This window comes from Thamnophis sirtalis, unplaced genomic scaffold (genome assembly GCF_051295495.1).
Source record: "Thamnophis sirtalis isolate CommonGarterSnake01/CBP01778 unplaced genomic scaffold, rThaSir2_p1.2 scaffold_8, whole genome shotgun sequence".
Classification (NCBI taxonomy): Eukaryota; Metazoa; Chordata; class Lepidosauria; order Squamata; family Natricidae; genus Thamnophis; species Thamnophis sirtalis.
In genome coordinates, this window is record NW_028261388.1 from 3,824,184 (window position 1) to 3,842,141 (window position 17,958).

General features: G+C 45.3%; 1 protein-coding gene across 1 annotated transcript in view; it reads left to right on the forward strand.

Moving 5' to 3' along the window:
- The window catches only part of WNT11 (Wnt family member 11), a 50,473-nt gene that overhangs the window by 23,298 nt on the left and 9,217 nt on the right, over positions 1 to 17,958 (forward strand). Inside the window, exons 3-5 of the mRNA XM_087722065.1 lie at positions 5,693 to 5,928; positions 8,800 to 9,077; positions 11,604 to 11,896. Of these exons, the coding sequence (XP_087578191.1) occupies positions 5,693 to 5,928; positions 8,800 to 9,077; positions 11,604 to 11,896 (807 nt within the window). The remainder of the gene's footprint in view (positions 1 to 5,692; positions 5,929 to 8,799; positions 9,078 to 11,603; positions 11,897 to 17,958) is intronic.

The window sequence follows — 17,958 nt, forward strand, 5'->3', positions numbered from 1 at the left end:
AGTCAATTGCCCAGCATTTGAATTTTGATCTTGTGACCATGGGGATGCTTCAACGGTTGTAAGTGTGGAAAATGGTCACAATGTGTGCCTCTCTTTCTCCTGGTGCCCTCAAGACCCAGGGGGTTACAATTCCCATCATTGCCAACCGACATGATGGGAATAATGAGGTCAGTCCCCAATCTCTAGATGAGAGAGAAGAACCGTTGATAGAAATGATGTTTCTTATTTAAAAGTTTGGAAACAAGACTCGGCAACGAAAGACGATCGGAGGCTGCATTTATCCATCGCCCGCCAGCTCTTCAAAGCACGTCTGATTCAATGAAAAACAGGGAAACCCAAGAAGGGAGTGAAATGCTTGGTTTGTTTTCACACGGCAAGATGTTCCTCTTCCCAACCACCAGTTAGTTTCCCTCCTCGGAATGTCTTGATTCAAAGGCTTGGTGCCTCCCTTGTCCCAAATTCCTGGCTATTCTTTAGCAACTTTTACAAAAGCTTTGGGGCACCTCTTGAAAAGATAATAGAGCCAAGGTGGCACAGTGGTTAAAGTGCTGTACTGCAGCCACTTCAGCTGACTGTTATCTGCAGTTCGGCGGTTCAAATCTCACCGGCTCAGGGTTGACTCAGCCTTCCATCCTTCCGAGGTGGGTAAAATGAGGACCCAGACTGTGGGGGCAATATGCTGACTCTGTAAACCGCTTAGAGAGGGCTGAAAGCCCTATGAAGCGGTATATAAGTCTAACTGCTAACTAATAGATAAATGAGGTAGACATTCAAGAGATATAGATAAATGAGATAGCTAGATAGATAGATAGCTCGCTAGCTAGCTAGCTAGATGGATGGAGGGATGATATAGACAGAGATAGATAGATAGATAGATAGATGGAGGGATGATATAGATAGATAGATAGATAGATAGATAGATAGATAGATAGATAGATAGATAGACAGAGAGAGACAGAGACAGACAGACAGACAGACAGACAGATTGATCAAATAGATAAATAGATATAGGTAGGTAGGTAGGTAAATTGATTGAATAGATAAATAGATATAGATAAATGTTAGATAGATAGATAGATAGATAGATGATAGATAGATAGATAGATAGATAGATAGATAGATAGATAGATAGATACAAATCAATACAATAGCAGAGTTGGAAGGGACCTTGGAGGTCTTCTAGTCCAACCCCCTGCCTAGGCAGGAAACCCTATACATTCCAGACAAATGGCTATCCAACGTCTTCTTAAAGACTTCCAGTGTTTGGGCATTCACAACTTCTGGAGGCAACTTCTGTTCCACTGATTAATTGTTCCAACTGTCAGGAAATTTCTCCTCAGTTTTAAGTTGCTTCTCTCCTTCATTAGTTTCCACCCATTGCTTTTTCTCCTGCCCTCAGGTGCCTTGGAGAATAGTTTGACTCCCTCCTCTTTGTGGCAACACCTGAGATATTGGAAGACTGCTATCATGTCTCCCCTAGTCCTTCTTTTCATTAAACTAGACATACCCAGTTCCTGCAACCGTTCCTCACATGTTTTAGTCTCCAGTCCCCTAATCCTCTTTGTTGCTCTTCTCTGCACACTTTCTAGAGTCTCCACATCTTTTCTACATCATGGCGACCAAAACTGGATGCCGTATCCCAAGTGTGGCCTTACCAAGGCCTTATAAAGTGATATTAACCCTTCAAGTGATCTTGATTCTCTCCCTATGTTGATGCAGCCTAGAACTGTGTTGGCTTTTTTGGCAGCTGCTGCACACGGCTGGCTCCTATTTAAATGGTTGTCCACTAGGACTCCAAGATCCCTCTCACAGTTCCTACTATTGAGCAAGGTACCACCTATACTGTACCTGTGCGTTTTGTTTTTCTTTCCTAAATGTAAAACCTTCCTCTTTTCACCATTGAATTTCATTTTGTTAGATAGTGCCCAATGTTCAAGTTTGTCAAGATCCTTCTGTATCTTAAGCCTTAAGTCTTCTGGAGTGTTGGCTATTCCTGCCAGCTTGGTGTCATCTGCAAATTTGATGAGTTCCCCATTTATTCCCTCATCCAAATCATTGATGAAGATGTTGAAGAGTCCTGGGCCTAAAGCAGAGCCTTGGGGTCCTCCACTGCATACTTCCCTCCATGAAGATGCAGCTCCATTGAGAACTACACGTTGAGTGCGGTTGGTCAGCCAGTTACGAATCCATCTGGTGGTGATGCTGTCCAACCCACATTCTTCTCCTTTATCTAGTAGTAGGTTATGGTCTACCTTATCAAATGCCTTACTGAATATAGCAGTAGACTTATATACCGCTTCATAGGCCTTTCAGGCCTCTCTAAGCGGTTTACAGAGAGTCAGCATATTGCCTCCAACAATCTGGGTCCTCATTTTACCCACCTCGGAAGGATGGAAGGCTGAGTCAACCCTGAGCCGGTGAGATTTGAACCGCTGACCTGCTGATCTAGCAGTAGCCTGCAGTGCTGCATTTAACCACTGCGTCACCTTCGCTCTGAAGTCCAAGTAAACTATATCGATGGCATTCCTCTGGTCCATTAATTTTGTCACATTATCAAAGAATGCAATAAGATTAGTCTGGCATGATCTGTTTTTGACAAACCCATGTTGGCTTTTGGCTATTACTTTGTTTACTTCTAGGTGTTTGCTAATTCGTTGCTTGATTATCTTTTCCAGAATCTTTCCTTGATTATCTTTTCCAGAATCTTTCCTGGTATTGAGGCCAGACTGATAGGTCTGTAGTTTCCTGGATCTGTTTTTTCCCCTTTTTTGAAGATGGAAACCACATCAGCTCTTTTCCAGTCCTCTGGTAGTTCCCTGGTGCTCCAGGATCTCTGAAAGATATAGTTCAGTGGTTCTGAGATCTCGTCTGCCAGTTCCTTCAGAACCCTGAGGTGTAATCCATCCGGTCCTGGTGATTTGAACTCATCTAGGGTAGACAGGTGCTCACTTACCATTTTCTTCCCTATTTCAACTTGTGTTCCTAATCTGACTTTTGTGGTGCTGTTTTTGATAGGTTGGACTGTTTTATCCCTTTGTGTAAAGACAGATGCAAAACATGAGTTAAATAGTTCAGCTTTCTCCCTGTTGCTTGTCACCTTCTTGCCACTTTCTCCCAGCAATGGACCAATTGTTTCCTTAACTTTTTTCTTGTTTTTAACATGTTGGAAGAAGCTTTTTTGTTATTTTTTACTTTTGTGGCAAGCCTTTCTTCATTGCGAGCCTTAGCTTTCCTTACTTCATCTTTACAGGCTCGGGCTATTTGCTGATATTCTGCCTTAGTTATGTCCCCCTCTTTCCACTTTTTATACTTAACTTTTTTGTCTTTCAATTTGTCAGAGAGTTCTTTACGCAGCCATGCTGGTTTCTTTTGGGAGATGCTATTTTTCTTCTTCATTGGTATTGTGCTAGACTGGGCTTTTGTAATCTTATTTTTCAAAATTTCCCAAGCTTCTTGAGATGGATGGATAGATGGATGGATAGAGATAGACAGATAAATAGAGACAGATTGATTGAATAGATAGATATAGATAGGTGATAGATAGATAGATAGATAGATAGATAGATAGATAGATAGATAGATAGATAGAGATAGACAAGATGGATGGATGGAGAGAGAGAGAGACTTCTGAGAGAGAGAGAGACTTCTGAGAGAGAGAGAGACAGAGAGCGACAACATATTTTTACATCATTAAATTTCATTTTGTTAGATAGGGATCAGGATAGCTAGATAGGAATTTCATCTTGCTAGAAGCGGATCAGGGTGGAAAAATAATCTTTTCCGAGTCAGAGGAGAGTGATCTTCGAGGCCTGCCAATCAGCCATTTGTTCTCCCCAGAGAAGGGAAGTCATCTTTGTAATATAGTTGGAAAAAGAAAATGGAGCTGTTGGCAAGAACTGAGAACAACTCTGGTCATTTGGGAGCGCGTTAGAAAAATGATCAGATTTCTCTGTCCACGCGAAGACGGCGGCCGATGGTTGCATTTCACCGAGAGCTCAACCGTTCCAATTTTGGCTCATCCGAAGTAACTTCGGGGTTATTCCCAATTGGGAAAGGACCCTCAAATCAACCCCATCATGCTTGTAGTAGAGCCTCTCTCTTAACCATGTGGAACGAACACATGTTCTTCCGATCACATCCGTGGGCTCACTTCCATCTGGCAAGCTTGGAGGTCGACAGTGGTCCTTAATGGATGGACTTTATGGCCGAAGGAAATGGGTTTTTTAATAGCCTCGGTTAAAGTCCTGGATTAGAGGAGGTTTCGATCCAAGGCTTTTTAGCAAATCTGGAAACTTTTCCAATTCCTTCTCTGAGGAAGTGGAATCCGGAACCCAAGCAGTCTTCCATCTCGCTATGATGACCCACCATCCTCTCCCCACCAAAAGCCTGCCAACTTCTGACTTTAAAAAAATTGGCAAAGAAGGATAAACTTGCCACAGATTATTAACCAAGGTACCTACTGTATATATCTGTTATATATATATATATATATAGATAGATAGATAGATAGATAGATAGATATAGATATAGATATAGATATAGATATAGATATAGATATAGATATAGATATAGATATAGATATAGATATAGATATAGATATAGATATAGATATAGATATAGATATAGATATAGATATAGATAGATAGATATAGATATAGATATAGATATAGATATAGATATAGATATAGATATAGATATAGATATAGATATAGATATAGATAGATATAGATATAGATATAGATATAGATATAGATATAGATATAGATATAGATATAGATGATATAGATATAGATATAGATATAGATATAGATATAGATATAGATATAGATATAGATATAGATATAGATATAGATATAGATATAGATATAGATATAGATATAGATATAGATATAGATATAGATATATAGATATATTCTATCTATCTATCTATCTCTATACATACACACACACACAAACACACACACAAATCTCTCTCTCTGTAAGAGAGATAGAGAGAGGGGGGGGTGTATAGATAGATGAGAGAGAGAGAGAGAGGGAGGGAGGGAGAGAGAGAGAGATTTAACTAATAGATATATACTGCAGGTACCTCGGTTAATAATCTCTGGCAATCTCTATTTATCTATATTTATTTATCTCTCTCTCTCTCTCTCTCTGCAAGAGACAGAGAGATATAGTTAGAGAGAGAGATAAATAGAGATAGAGAGATTTAACTAATAGATCTCTCTATCTATCAATCTATCTGTCTGTTTGTCTGTCTGTCTATCTTTTCTATATTTTAAGATGCAGAAGGATCTTGATATTGGGCACTATCTAACAAAATGAAATTCAAGGCCTTGGGAAGGCCGCACTTGGAATTCTGCATTCAGTTTTGGTCGCCACGATGTAGAAAAGATGTGGAGACTCTAGAAAGAGTGCAGAGAAGAGCAACAAAGATGATTAGGGGACTGGAGACTAAAACATATGAAGAACGGTTGCTGGGTTCAACAGAATTATCGATTATATATCAACAGGTTATATCAACAGAATCTTGCACCCCTCTTCAAAGTGCCAAATTATTCTCCTCCTTTAGGGGGGGTGTCTCCTCCAGTTCCTGCTCTCTCCCTCCAATGTCTCCTGGCAGAGTTCTCCTCCTGGAGATGGTTCTTGCAGCCGGCTGGCTCACCAGGTGGTCTCCTTTCCTTTTTTTTCTCAGAGCTTTGTTCAAGACTCCTTCGGCTTTGGCCTTGAACCAGAGCCAGCACTGCAAGCAGCTGGAAGGGCTGGTCGTTTCTCAAGTCCAACTGTGCCGCAGCAACCTGGAGCTGATGCAGACGATTATCCAGGCTGCCCGTGAGGTCATCAAGACGTGCCGGAAAGCCTTTTCCGACATGCGGTGGAATTGCTCGTCCATCGAGCGAGCTCCGAATTACTTGCTGGATTTGGAGAGAGGTAAAAGGGGTGGGTGGGAGAGAAAGTCCTCCCAAAATTTTCCAGACCTGTTTGAAACCGGGCTGTGGGACAGATGGGCGAGCATATGCAATGCATGCGTAAAGCTCCATTTGGCGCGAGTGGAGGGCGCCTGCACTCACACGTGAAACGGCAAGGGCAAGAGGGCGCTTGCCCTGGCACACAAAGTTCCACTTGGGCGAGCACAATAGCAATAGCAATAGCAGTTAGACTTATATACCGCTTCATAGGGCTTTCAGCCCTCTCTAAGCGGTTTACAGAGTCAGCATATCGCCCCCAACAATCCGGGTCCTCATTTCACCCACCTCGGAAGGATAGAAGGCTGAGTCGACCCTGAGCCGGTGGGATTAGAACCGCTGAACTGCAGATAACAGTCAGCTGAAGTGGCCTGCAGTACTGCACCCTAACCACTGTGCCACCTCGGCTGCCACAAGTACAAGCGCCCTTGGCACGCAAATTCGTGCGAGAGGAGGACCCGTAGGCCTGCCACTTGCACGAATGGAGATGTGCGCAGGCATCAGTACCTCACACACACGCGCGCGCGCACACACACAGGCCTCGATGATGTGTGATAGCGATAGCACTTAGACTTATACACTGCTTCACAGGGCTTTACAATCCTCTCTAAGCGGTTTACGGAGTCAGCCTCCCGCCCCAACAATCTGGGTCCTCGTTTTACCCACTTCGGAAGGATGGGAGGCTGAGTCAACCTGGAGCCGGTCAGGATCAAACTGCTGGCAGTCGGCAGAGTTAGCTTGTAATACTGCATTTTAACCCCTGCGCCATCAGGGCTCTTGATTAGATAGATAGATAGATAGATAGATAGATAGATAGATAGATAGATAGATAGATAGATAGATAGATAGATAGATAGATAGATAGATAGATGATAGATAGAGATAGATAGATAGATAGAGATAGATAGATAGATAGATGATAGATAGATAGAGATAGATAGATAGATAGATAGATAGATAGATAGATGATAGATAGAGATAGATAGATAGATAGATAGAGATAGATAGATAGATAGATGATAGATAGATAGATAGATGATAGATAGATAGAGATAGATAGATAGATGATAGATAGATAGAGATAGATAGATAGATGATAGATAGATAGAGATAGATAGATAGAGATAGATAGATAGATAGATAGATAGATAGATAGATAGATAGATAGATAGATAGATAGATAGATGGATGGTCTGTCCCCCCTACCATGGCTCTTAACAAACGCAAGCAGATAAACTTACAAGGAAGTCTTTCTTTATCAGTTCTCAGTTCAAACTGGCTTCGAGCCCCAAAATAACATAAATACAAGTCTCCGACAAGAGTGCAAAACAAAACTCTTTCAAGCAGATAACAGAATACAAAACACTCTTACAAGCAGTGCACCTCTTCCAAAGTCTCCACGAACCAGGTTTACATGAAACACCAAAGCACTTATCCAAGTGTAACAAGCAATGTTGTACGAACCGAGAAACCCACGAAGGAACGTATGTTGACTCCTGCAACTAGGGCGTGGCAGTATCCGACCTTTTATCTCCAAACCTGCCTCTCACAAGCCCCAGCTGCATAAATGAATCTTGTATTCCCTCAAGGACTCACCGCAGACATCTGCTGAGTCACAACAGATAGATAGATAGATAGATAGATAGATAGATAGATAGATAGATAGATAGATAGATAGATAATGGTAGGTAGACACAGACAGACAGACAGACAGGAATAGTACTTAATACCACTTCACAGTGCTTTCCAGCCCTCTCTAAGCGGTTTACAGAGTCAGCCTCTTGGCCCCAACAATCTGGGTCCTTGTTTTACCCACCTCGGAAGGATGGGAGGCTTGAGCCCATAAGGATCGAACTGCTGGCAGTCGGCAGTTAGCTTGCAATACTGCATTTTAACCCCCGCGTCATCAGGGCTCTTGATTAGATAGATAGATAGATAGATAGATAGATAGATAGATAGATAGATAGATAGATAGATAGATAGATAAATGATTGATAGATGATAGATAGATGATAGATAGATAGATGATAGATAGATAGATGATTGACAGATAGATGATAGATAGATAGATAGATAGATAGATAGATAGATAGATGATTGATAGATAGATGATAGATAGATAGATAGATAGGTAGGTAGGTAGGTAGGTAGATAGATAGATAGATAGATAGATAGATAGATAGATAGATAGATAGATAGATAGATAGATAGATAGGTAGGTAGATAATGGTAGACAGACAGAGACAGACAGACAGGAATAGTACTTAATACCACTTCACAGTGCTTTCCAGCCCTCTCTAAGTGGTTTACAGAGTCAGCCTCTTGGCCCCAACAATCTGGGTCCTTGTTTTACCCACCTCGGAAGGATGGGAGGCTTGAGCCCATAAGGATCGAACTGCTGGCAGTTGGCAGTTAGCTTACAATACTGCATTTTAACCCCTGCGTCATCAGGGCTCTTGATTAGATAGATAGATAGATAGATAGATAGATAGATAGATAGATAGATAGATAGATAGATAGATAGATAGATAGATAGATAGATAGATGGACACAGACAGACAGACAGACAGACAGACAGGAATAGCACTTAGACTTACTGCTTCACAGTGCTTTCCAGCCCTCTCTAAGTGGTTTACAGAGTCAGCCTCTTGGCCCCAACAATCTGGGTCTTCATTTGACCCACCTTGGAAGGATGGGAGGCTGAGTCAACCTTGAGCCTGGTGAGATTCGAACTGCCAATTTGCAGGCAGCTGGCAGTCGGCAGAAGTAGCCTGCAGTACTATGCTCTAACCACTGCGCCATCGAGGCCCTTACATGTTGTCGGTCTCCTTCCCAGGTACCAGGGAGTCTGCTTTTCTCTACGCTCTCTCTGCCGCAGCCATCAGCCACACCATCGCCCGAGCCTGCACCACCGGGGACCTCCCTGGCTGCTCCTGTGGTCCCATCCCAGGTGAGACCCCTGGACCTGGGTATCGCTGGGGAGGATGTGCTGACAACCTCAACTATGGTCTTGTCATGGGGTCCAAATTTTCAGATGCTCCCATGAAGATGAAAAAATCAGGATCACAAGCCAATAAGCTGATGCATCTACACAACAGTGAAGTAGGGAGACAGGTAACCAATCCAAGAGGGTTGTTGTCATTGTGCAATCATCAAATTGGGGGGTTGGGCCAGAGGGGAAATACAGCAAGTTCTGACAGGTTCTGGAGAACCGGTAGCAGAAATTTTGAGTAGTTCGGAGAACCGGTAGCGGAGGTTTTGAGTAATCCAGAGAACCGGTAGCGGAAATTTTGAGTAGTTCAGAGAACCGGTAGCGGAAATTTTGAGTAGTTCGGAGAACCGCAAATGCCATCTCTGGCTGGCCCCAGAGTGGGGTGGGAGTGGAAATTTTGCAGTACCCTTCCCCTGCCATGCCCACCAAGCCACACAACACCCACCAAGCCATGCCCACAGAACCGGTATTTTATAAAATATTGAATTTCACCACTGGGTTGGACACACAAATAATTTTGTGTAGTGATTAAGTTGCCGGCTTAGAAACTAGCTGGGAAGGTTTGCATGTAGCAACTGTGAGACCCTGGGGACGCTACAACCGTCCTAAGTACATGCCAGTTGCCAAGCCTCCGAATTTTGATCAGGTGATCCTGGGGGTGGGGGTGGGGTGTGCTGTAACGGTTGTAAGTGGGAGGACTCATTTTGGTCGCTCATTTTTTTCTAAGTCACTTTAGTCCAGGGGTCAGCAAACTTAAACACTCAAAGAGCCACAAAGGTCCTAACCAGAAGCCCACCATTCCTGGAAGTCTAGTTCTCCCACCATAGAGTCTTCTCCTACCGCTGCCTTCTTTTTCCTCTACCTGTCCTAACCGAAAATCCTATCAATTGTGGAGCCGACTGGCAACAGGGAGCCGCAGCAGAGGGATGAAAGAGCCACATGCGGCTCCAGAGCCGCAGGTGGCCGACCCCTGCTTTAGTCAGTGCCTTAGAGCAGGGGTATCAAACTCAAGTCCCATTGACCGTATCCAGCCCAGGGTGCTTAGATCTGGCCCACAGAACCACCCTAGAAATAGCCAAGCACCACGGTGCCTCTGCCAGAGCTCGGGAGGGCCGTGTGCGGCTCCGTTTTCATGGCAGAGGGCTGCGGGAAGATTCCCCCAGCCCCGCCCGGGCCACCAGATGTGTCCCCTGACATGAGTAATGTCGAACTGGCCAAGTCCATCCTGGCCATGCCCATCCCCCTCAATCAAACACAACCCTGATGCGCCCCTCAGTGAAATCGCGTTTGACACCCCTGTCTCAGTGTCACTTACAAAGAGACTGAAGAGCACTTCCTTTCAGTGCCGTTGTAACTTTTGGTGGTCACTAAATGAATGTTTTCAGAGTCCCGACTAGAGCAAGCCAGGGATGCTTTGCGAGTTGTACACGAAGGTCTCCCTGTAAGAGAACAGAGCTAACGTTCAAGAAATTGAATGCAAAGCTCGTGCAAATTTACTCGCTTGTTCCAAGTCTCTAAGACAGAGGCGGCCATGGGGTTTGGTCCAAGAGATCATCAGTGGTGCGATCAAACCTTGCACCTGGGCAGTGTGTATAAAAACAAGCAGCTCCCACCAAGCCAGATCAGATCCCACCAAGCCCACCCTTGTGACTTTTGGACCTAACCCTGAGATCTTACAAAGTATGTAGAGAAGAGCAACAAAGATAATAAAGATTCTGGAGGATAATGTGGCAAATATCTGAGGGAGCTACAGGAGATACGTCCAGCCTTTGAAGAGAAGGATGAGTGGGACATGATAACGGTCTTCCAATATTTGAGGGGCTGCCCCCAAAGAAGACGGGGTCAACCTATTCTCCAAGGCACTTGAGGGCAGGACAAGAAGCAACGGGTGGAAACTCATCAAGGAGAGAAACAGCCCAGAAGTATGGAGAAATTTCTTAACAGTGAGAATAGTTGGTCAGTGGCTTAGCTCAAGTGCACCATCACTGGAGGTCTTCAAGAACTTGAATAGCCCTTTGTCGGGAAGGACTAGGGGGACATGATAGCAGTCTTCCAATATTTGAGGGGCTGGCACCAAGAAGAGGAGGGGGGTCAACCTATTCTCCAAAGGTCCAGAAGACAAGGAATAATGGATGGAAACTGATCAAGGAGAGTTCCAGTGTAGAACTAAGGAGAAATTTCACGACAGCCAGGACAATTAATCAGTGGAACGACTTGCCTCCAGAAGTTGTGGGTGCTCCACCACTGAATAACAGAAGAGAATAACAGAGTTGGAAGGGACCTTGGAGGTCTTCTAGTCCAACCCCCTGCTCAGGCAGGAAACCCTACACCACTTCAGACAAAGGGTTGTCCAATTTCTTCTTAAAGACTTTCAGTGTTGGTGCATTCACAACTTCTGGAGGCAACGTTGTTCCACTGATTGACTGGGTTGGCCTAAGGCTCTGTGGTCTATGCCTTGAGCAGGGGGTTGGACTAGAAGACCTCCCGGGTCCCTTCCAGCCCTAGGAGTCTATGATCTCCCATTCTGAGGACAGAAAGTCGTGTACCATACAGGGTTCCCTGCCAGGCGTGTCACCAAGCATGTTAGATGTTGTTGGGGCATAAAGATTGGATGGTTCCTTCAACGTTCTTGTGTTTTTTCCCCACAGTCCCTGAAGGCTTCCTTGGAGATGAAATGCAAGTGTCACGGAGTATCTGGTTCCTGTTCCATCAAGACTTGTTGGAAGGGCCTTCAGGACTTGAAGGACATCGCCCTGGATTTAAAAAACAGATACCTTTCGGCCACCAAGGTTGTCCATCGGCCCATGGGCACTCGCAAACATCTAGTGCCCAAGGAACTTGATATCCGTCCCGTGAAGGAATCTGAGCTGGTTTACTTGCAGAGTTCCCCTGATTTCTGCATGAAGAACGAGAAAGTGGGCTCCTACGGGACGCAGGACAGGTAAGGAGTGTCCAGGTGTGGGCATGGATAAGAGGATTAGGATTAGGATTAGGATTACTTTATTTATATGCCGCCCTTTTCCCTGGGGGGACTCAGGGCGGCTCACAATCCAAGGGGGAGGGGAGTACAAGACAAAAAATACACACATAAAACAGTACATCGTTAAAAAACGCAACAGTCATACTATTCGGGTGGGGTTGAAATCTTGGCGCCAGGCTTGTCGGGACAGCCAGGTTTTAAGGGCTATGCGGAAGGTCTGGAGGGTGGTGAGGATACGAATCTCCACGGGGAGTTCGTTCCATAGGGTCGGAGCGACCACCGAGAAGGCTCTCCTCCGGGTAGTTGCCAGTCGACATTGACCGGCTGATGGAATTTGGAGGAGGCCTAATCTATGGGATCTTATTGGCCTAGTGGAGGTAATTGGCAGTAGGCGGTCTCTCAAGTATCCAGATCCAATACCATGAAGGGCTTTGTAGGTAACAACAAGCACCTTGAACCGCACTCGGAGATCAACAGGCAGCCAGTGCAGCTCGCGGAGGATAGGTGTTACGTGGGTGAAACGAGGTGCACCCACGATCGCTCGCGCGGCTGCATTCTGGACCAGCTGAAGTCGCCGAATACTCTTCAAGGGCAGCCCCATGTAGAGCACATTGCAGTACTCCAGCCTAGAGGTCACAAGGGCACGAGTGATTGTTGTGAGGGCCTCCCGGTTCAGGTAGGGACGCAACTGGTGCACCAGGCGAACCTGGGCAAATGCCCCCCTGGTCACAGCTGAGCTTCTTATTCTAGGCTGCATCAACAGAGGGAGAGAATCAAGATCACGTGGAAGGGTTAATTCCACTTTATAAGGCCTTGGTAAGGCCACACTTGGAATACGGCATTCAGTTTTGGTTGCCACGATGTAGAAAAGATGTGGAGACTCTAGAAAGAGTGCAGAGAAGAGGATTAGGGGACTGGAGACTAAAACATATGAAGAACGGTTGCGGGAACTGGGTAGGTCTAGTTTGATGAAAAGAAGAACTAGGGGAGACATGATAGCAGTCTTCCAATATCTCAGGGGTTGCCACAAAGAAGAGGGAGTCAAACTATTCTCCAAGGCAACTGAGAGTAGAACAAGAAGCAGTGGGTGGAAACTAATGAAGGAGAGAAGCAACTTAGAACTGAGGAGGAATTTCCTGACAGTTAGAACAATAAACCAGTGGAACAACTTGCCTCCAGAAGTTGTGAAAGCTCCAACACTGGAAGTCTTTAAGAGGAGATTGGACAACCATTTATCTGAAGTGGTGTAGGATTTCCTGCTTCAGCAAGGTGTTGGACTAGAAGACCTCCAAGGTCCCTTCCAACTCTTTAATTCTATTCTGTTCTATTCTGAATTTTGGACCCCTTTGGGAGTTAGGGTTAGGATAGGTAACAGTTTACGATGAACGGTTGCAGGAAGTGGGCATGGTTAGTCTAGTGAAGACCAGGGGAGACATGGGAGAAGTCTTCCAGTGTTTGGGGGGGGGGCTGCCACAGAGAGGAGGGGGTCAAGCTATTTTCCAAACCACCCGAAGGCCAGACAAAGAAAAATAGATGGAAACTGATCAAGAACAGAGTTCTTTTCGGGTGGGGAGGGGGAGTAGAACTCCTTAGCATCAGAGCATGTTAATTATTGTATAAGAAATATACAATGCCACAGAGAGGAGGGGGTCAAGCTATTCTCCAAAGCACCCGAAGGCCAGACAAAGAAAAATAGATGGAAACTGATCAAGAACAGAGTTCTTTTCGGGTGGGGAGGGGGAGTAGAACTTCTTAGCATCAGAGCATGTTAATTATTGTATAAGAAATATACAATGCCACAGAGAGGAGGGGGTCAAGCTATTCTCCAAAGCACCCGAAGGCCAGACAAAGAAAAATAGATGGAAACTGATCAAGAACAGAGTTCTTTTCGGGTGGGGAGGGGGAGTAGAACTCCTTAGCATCAGAGCATGTTAATTATTGTATAAGAAATTACTTACACCCATTTGTTTAGTGACTGAAGTTACAACAGCACTGAAAAAAAGTGATTTATGACCATTTTTCACACTTGCTGTACTACCATTGCAGCATCCCTGCGGTTACATTATCAAAATTATAATAAGGAGGAATGTCCTGACAGTGAGAACATGCAACCGATGGAACAGAAGTTGCCTTCAGAAGTTGTGGGAGCTTCATCCCTGGAGGCTTTCCAGAAGAGACTGGACTATCGTTTGTTAGAAATGGCGTAGGATCCCCTGCTTGGGTGGGGTGAGGGGGTTGGACTCGATGACCTACAAGGTCCCTTCCAACTCTGATCACCTCTAAACATCTGGAGGGCAGCTGCCCAAGGCCGATGCTTAGCTCGAATGATGTCCTAATGTATGGTTCTCCAGCCATCCCGCAAGTTAGTTGGTCTTTAATATTTTGCTTTTCGCCTGGAAGATTTTGTGTTTTAGACAGACGCTCCTTGTCTTTGGCCAAACAAAAGTCTTCGAATTGGAGCAGCCCCACGGTAAATAGGCAGGGATCCAGCTGGCCTGGAAGGGGTCTAGGAGAATCATTTACCTCTGGGGCGCACTCTGGATTCAGACTATCTGAGATCTTCCAATGCAGGTTTATTTGTTTTGAATTTATGGTCTCCGGGTGAAGTTTCCTTCTGGGGAATGCGGCTTTGCAGAGTTGTCAGCTTGGATCTCAACCTCCCTCAGTTAGGCTGATGTGTTGGCACAGCTGGAGGTCACACCCTGAAAGTCTCTTACCAGCCCTTCGAGGTAGGCCAGGCCAAGAAATGTTAGCCAAGCCTCTTATGTAAATCCAGTACAGGTAATCCTCGAGTTACGGCCACAGTTGAGCTCCCAAATTTCTGTTGCTCAGTGAGACGGTTGTGAAGTGAGTTTTGCCCCGAGTTACGACCATTCTCTCCACCGTTGTTACGTGAATCACGGCGGTTGTTAAGTCAGTTACATGGCTGTTGAATGAATCCGGCTTCCCCCTTAATAGGTCGCAAAAGGGGATCAGGTGACCCACCAGGGCACTGCAACTGTCATAAATATGAGTCAATTGCCAAGTGTTTGAATTTTGACCATGTGACCACAGGGATGCTGCAATGGTAGTACAGCAAGTGTGAAAAATGGTCATAAATCACTTTTTTTCAGTGCTGTTGTAACTTCAGTCACTAAACAAATGGGTGTAAGTAATTTCTTATACAATAATTAACATGCTCTGATGCTAAGGAGTTCTACTCCCCCTCCCCACCTGAAAAGAACTCTGTTCCAACTGCCAGTTGACTTATATTAACACACCCCGATGCTACTCCTTCGCTAAACCAGGAGTGGACGTGGCCAGCGCATGACTCACCCAGCCTGCGAGCTGGGAGTTTAGACATTCCACTCCCCCTCCCCACCTGAAAAGAACTCTGTTCCAACTGCCAGTTGCCTTACATTAACCAAGCCCGATTGCATAGTTTCGCAGCGAAGCACGGGTATCCAGCTAGTTCTACATACGTTTTTATGTGTGGTCTTTGATTACATATCTCATTGATTACAAGTGGGACTTCAGGAGTCCAGAAATTATTATTGAGAATGGATTATATTACATGTCCACAAAGTGATGTCGAGTCAGGCTGGATTTGAAAGCAGACCAGAATATCTGACTCGACAAACCCATTTTTTTTTTTTACCTCTGGCCAAATAACTTCGTTTAAAGCATGAGTAGGGCTTGCTCATACTTTAAACGAAGTTATTTGGCGAAGGAAGAGAAAAAGTGTGAGGGTGTGCAATATATATATATGTTCACACTTCCCCAGATGTATATAAAAACACAACGTGAATGTGGATGTTTTCCAACTGGCTCAAATCAATCCCTCAGGCACCTCCAATATTTTGAGCTATGAAAATGTCCGCTTTTACTAAAATGTGGATTTGGCCGTTAATAGGCCGTTAATAATTTGGCTGAAAGAATCGTAAAGTAATTCCAAACTTTCTTCTGAGGTGTTTTCCCTTTCCTTCTGTTTCACATTGCCTTGTTCTCCCTTCCCCTCCCTCCTTTCCTTCCCTTATTTCCTATTTTTATTTATTTATTTACTTATTGGTATCCTGCCTTTATTATTTTTATAAATGACTCAAGGCGGCAAAACCAAACAATATTCCTCCCCTCTCTGACACCCCCCCCCCAAATAACAATGGTATGTGGAGGATTCGGCTGAGAGGGAGATCAAGGTTGCCAAACCAGCTTTCGTGCCTATGGTGGGACTAGAACTCACCGTCTCCTGGTGATTGGCCCAAAGTCACCTACCTGGCTTTCATGCTTAAGGCAAGCCTAGAATTCAATGTCTCCTGGTTTTTAGCCTTCCTTCCTTCCCTCTCTTTCCATTCCCATCTTCTTTTTTCCTTCCTCATTCCCATTTTCCCTCCCTCCTTCCTTCCTTCCTTCCTTCCTTCCTTCCTTCCTTCTCCCTCCCTTCCTCCCTCTCTCACTTCCATCCATCCTTATGTATCCTCCCTCCCTCATTTTCATTTCCTTCCTTCTCCCTCCCTCCTTCCCCTCTTCCTTTTCCATTTACCCTTCTGTGTCCTCCCTCCCTCCCATCTATCCTTATGTCTCCTCCCGCTCTTCCTCCATTCCCTTTCCTCCCTCCCTCCCTCCTTCCCTTCCTTCCTCTCTCTCTCCCTTTCATCCATCCTTATGTATCCTCCCTCCCTCATTTCCATTTGCTTCCTTCTCCCTCCCTCCCTCCTTCCCTTCCTCTCTTCCTCTTCCATTTATCCTTCTGTGTCCTCTCTCCCATCCATCCTTATGTCTCCTCTCTCCCTCCTTTCCATTTCCCTTTCCTCCCATCTCCCACCCTCCTTCCCTTCCTCCCCCTTTCTCCCTCCATTCCTCTCTTCCATTCACCCTCCTGTCTCCTCCCTCCCTCTCTATACCTCCCTCCTTCCTGCCTCGCCCTCTCTCTCTCCCTTTCATCCATTCTTATGTATCCTCCCTCCCTGATTTCCATTTGCTTCCTTCTCCCTCCCTCTCTTCCCTTCCTCTCTTCCTCTTCCATTTACCCTTCTGTGTCCTCCCTCCCTCCCATCCATCTTTATTTCTCCTCTCTCCCTCCTTTCCATTTCTCTTTCCTCCCATCTCCCTCCTTCCTTCCCCCCTCTTTCTCCCTTCCATCCATCCTTGCCTCCTCCCTTTCTCCCTCCATTCCTCTCTTCCATTCAACCTTCTGTCTCCTCCCTCCCTCTCTATATCTCCCTCCTTCCCGCCTCTCTCTCTCCCTCTCTGCCTCTCATTGACTCTCCCTTCTGCCTGGCAGCTGAAGAAAGGGCTTCCCCCCTTTTGAAGCTGCCTGCGAACAGGGCCTGGGGGAGCACCTCAAGTCGGGGTGTCCGAGCTACGACGCTGCCAAAACATGCACCCTCTCCTCCCTCTCCAGCCCCCCCCCGCTTTGCCTTCCTCCTTCCATCTGCTCCATTCACTTCGATATGTCAGTGGGGCAGTTGATGGGTTTACGGCTGGAATACAGACATAAATGCAGAACACGAGAGTTTGCCTGAATCGATTAATCACACCTGTCAAAGTATCCCAGGTTTTATTCCCCTCCGCATTTTGCTCTTAAAATTGCTCGCCGGAGGGAAGGCTGCCTGAACCCTCTTGTCTCATCCTTATGCATCGCGTAGAGATTGCCTCGACTTACAGCCGTTCGTTCAAAGATACAACAGCCCTGAAAAAAAGCGACGGACAACCGTTTTTCACACTTAACGACTGTTGAAGCATTCCCCGGTGCCCTGAGATCAAAAGCGGGGCATGAGAATGTGGGGATGTATGTACAGGTTAGGTGAGGGAAGCTTCCAAGTGAGTTGGGGCATTTCAAAAGATTGCGGAGACATTTAGAGGTAAAAAAAAAAGCAGATGGGAATCGTGATAAATCAGTGATAAAGGCAGCGATAAGGGAAGGAAAGATTGAGCTCTGTTTCCCCTTCCTTTTCCTTATTTTACGTAGGTAGGCCTCGATATATGACCACAATTGAACCCAAATGTTCTTTTGCCAAAGCGAGACAGTTTTTAAGTGAGCTCTG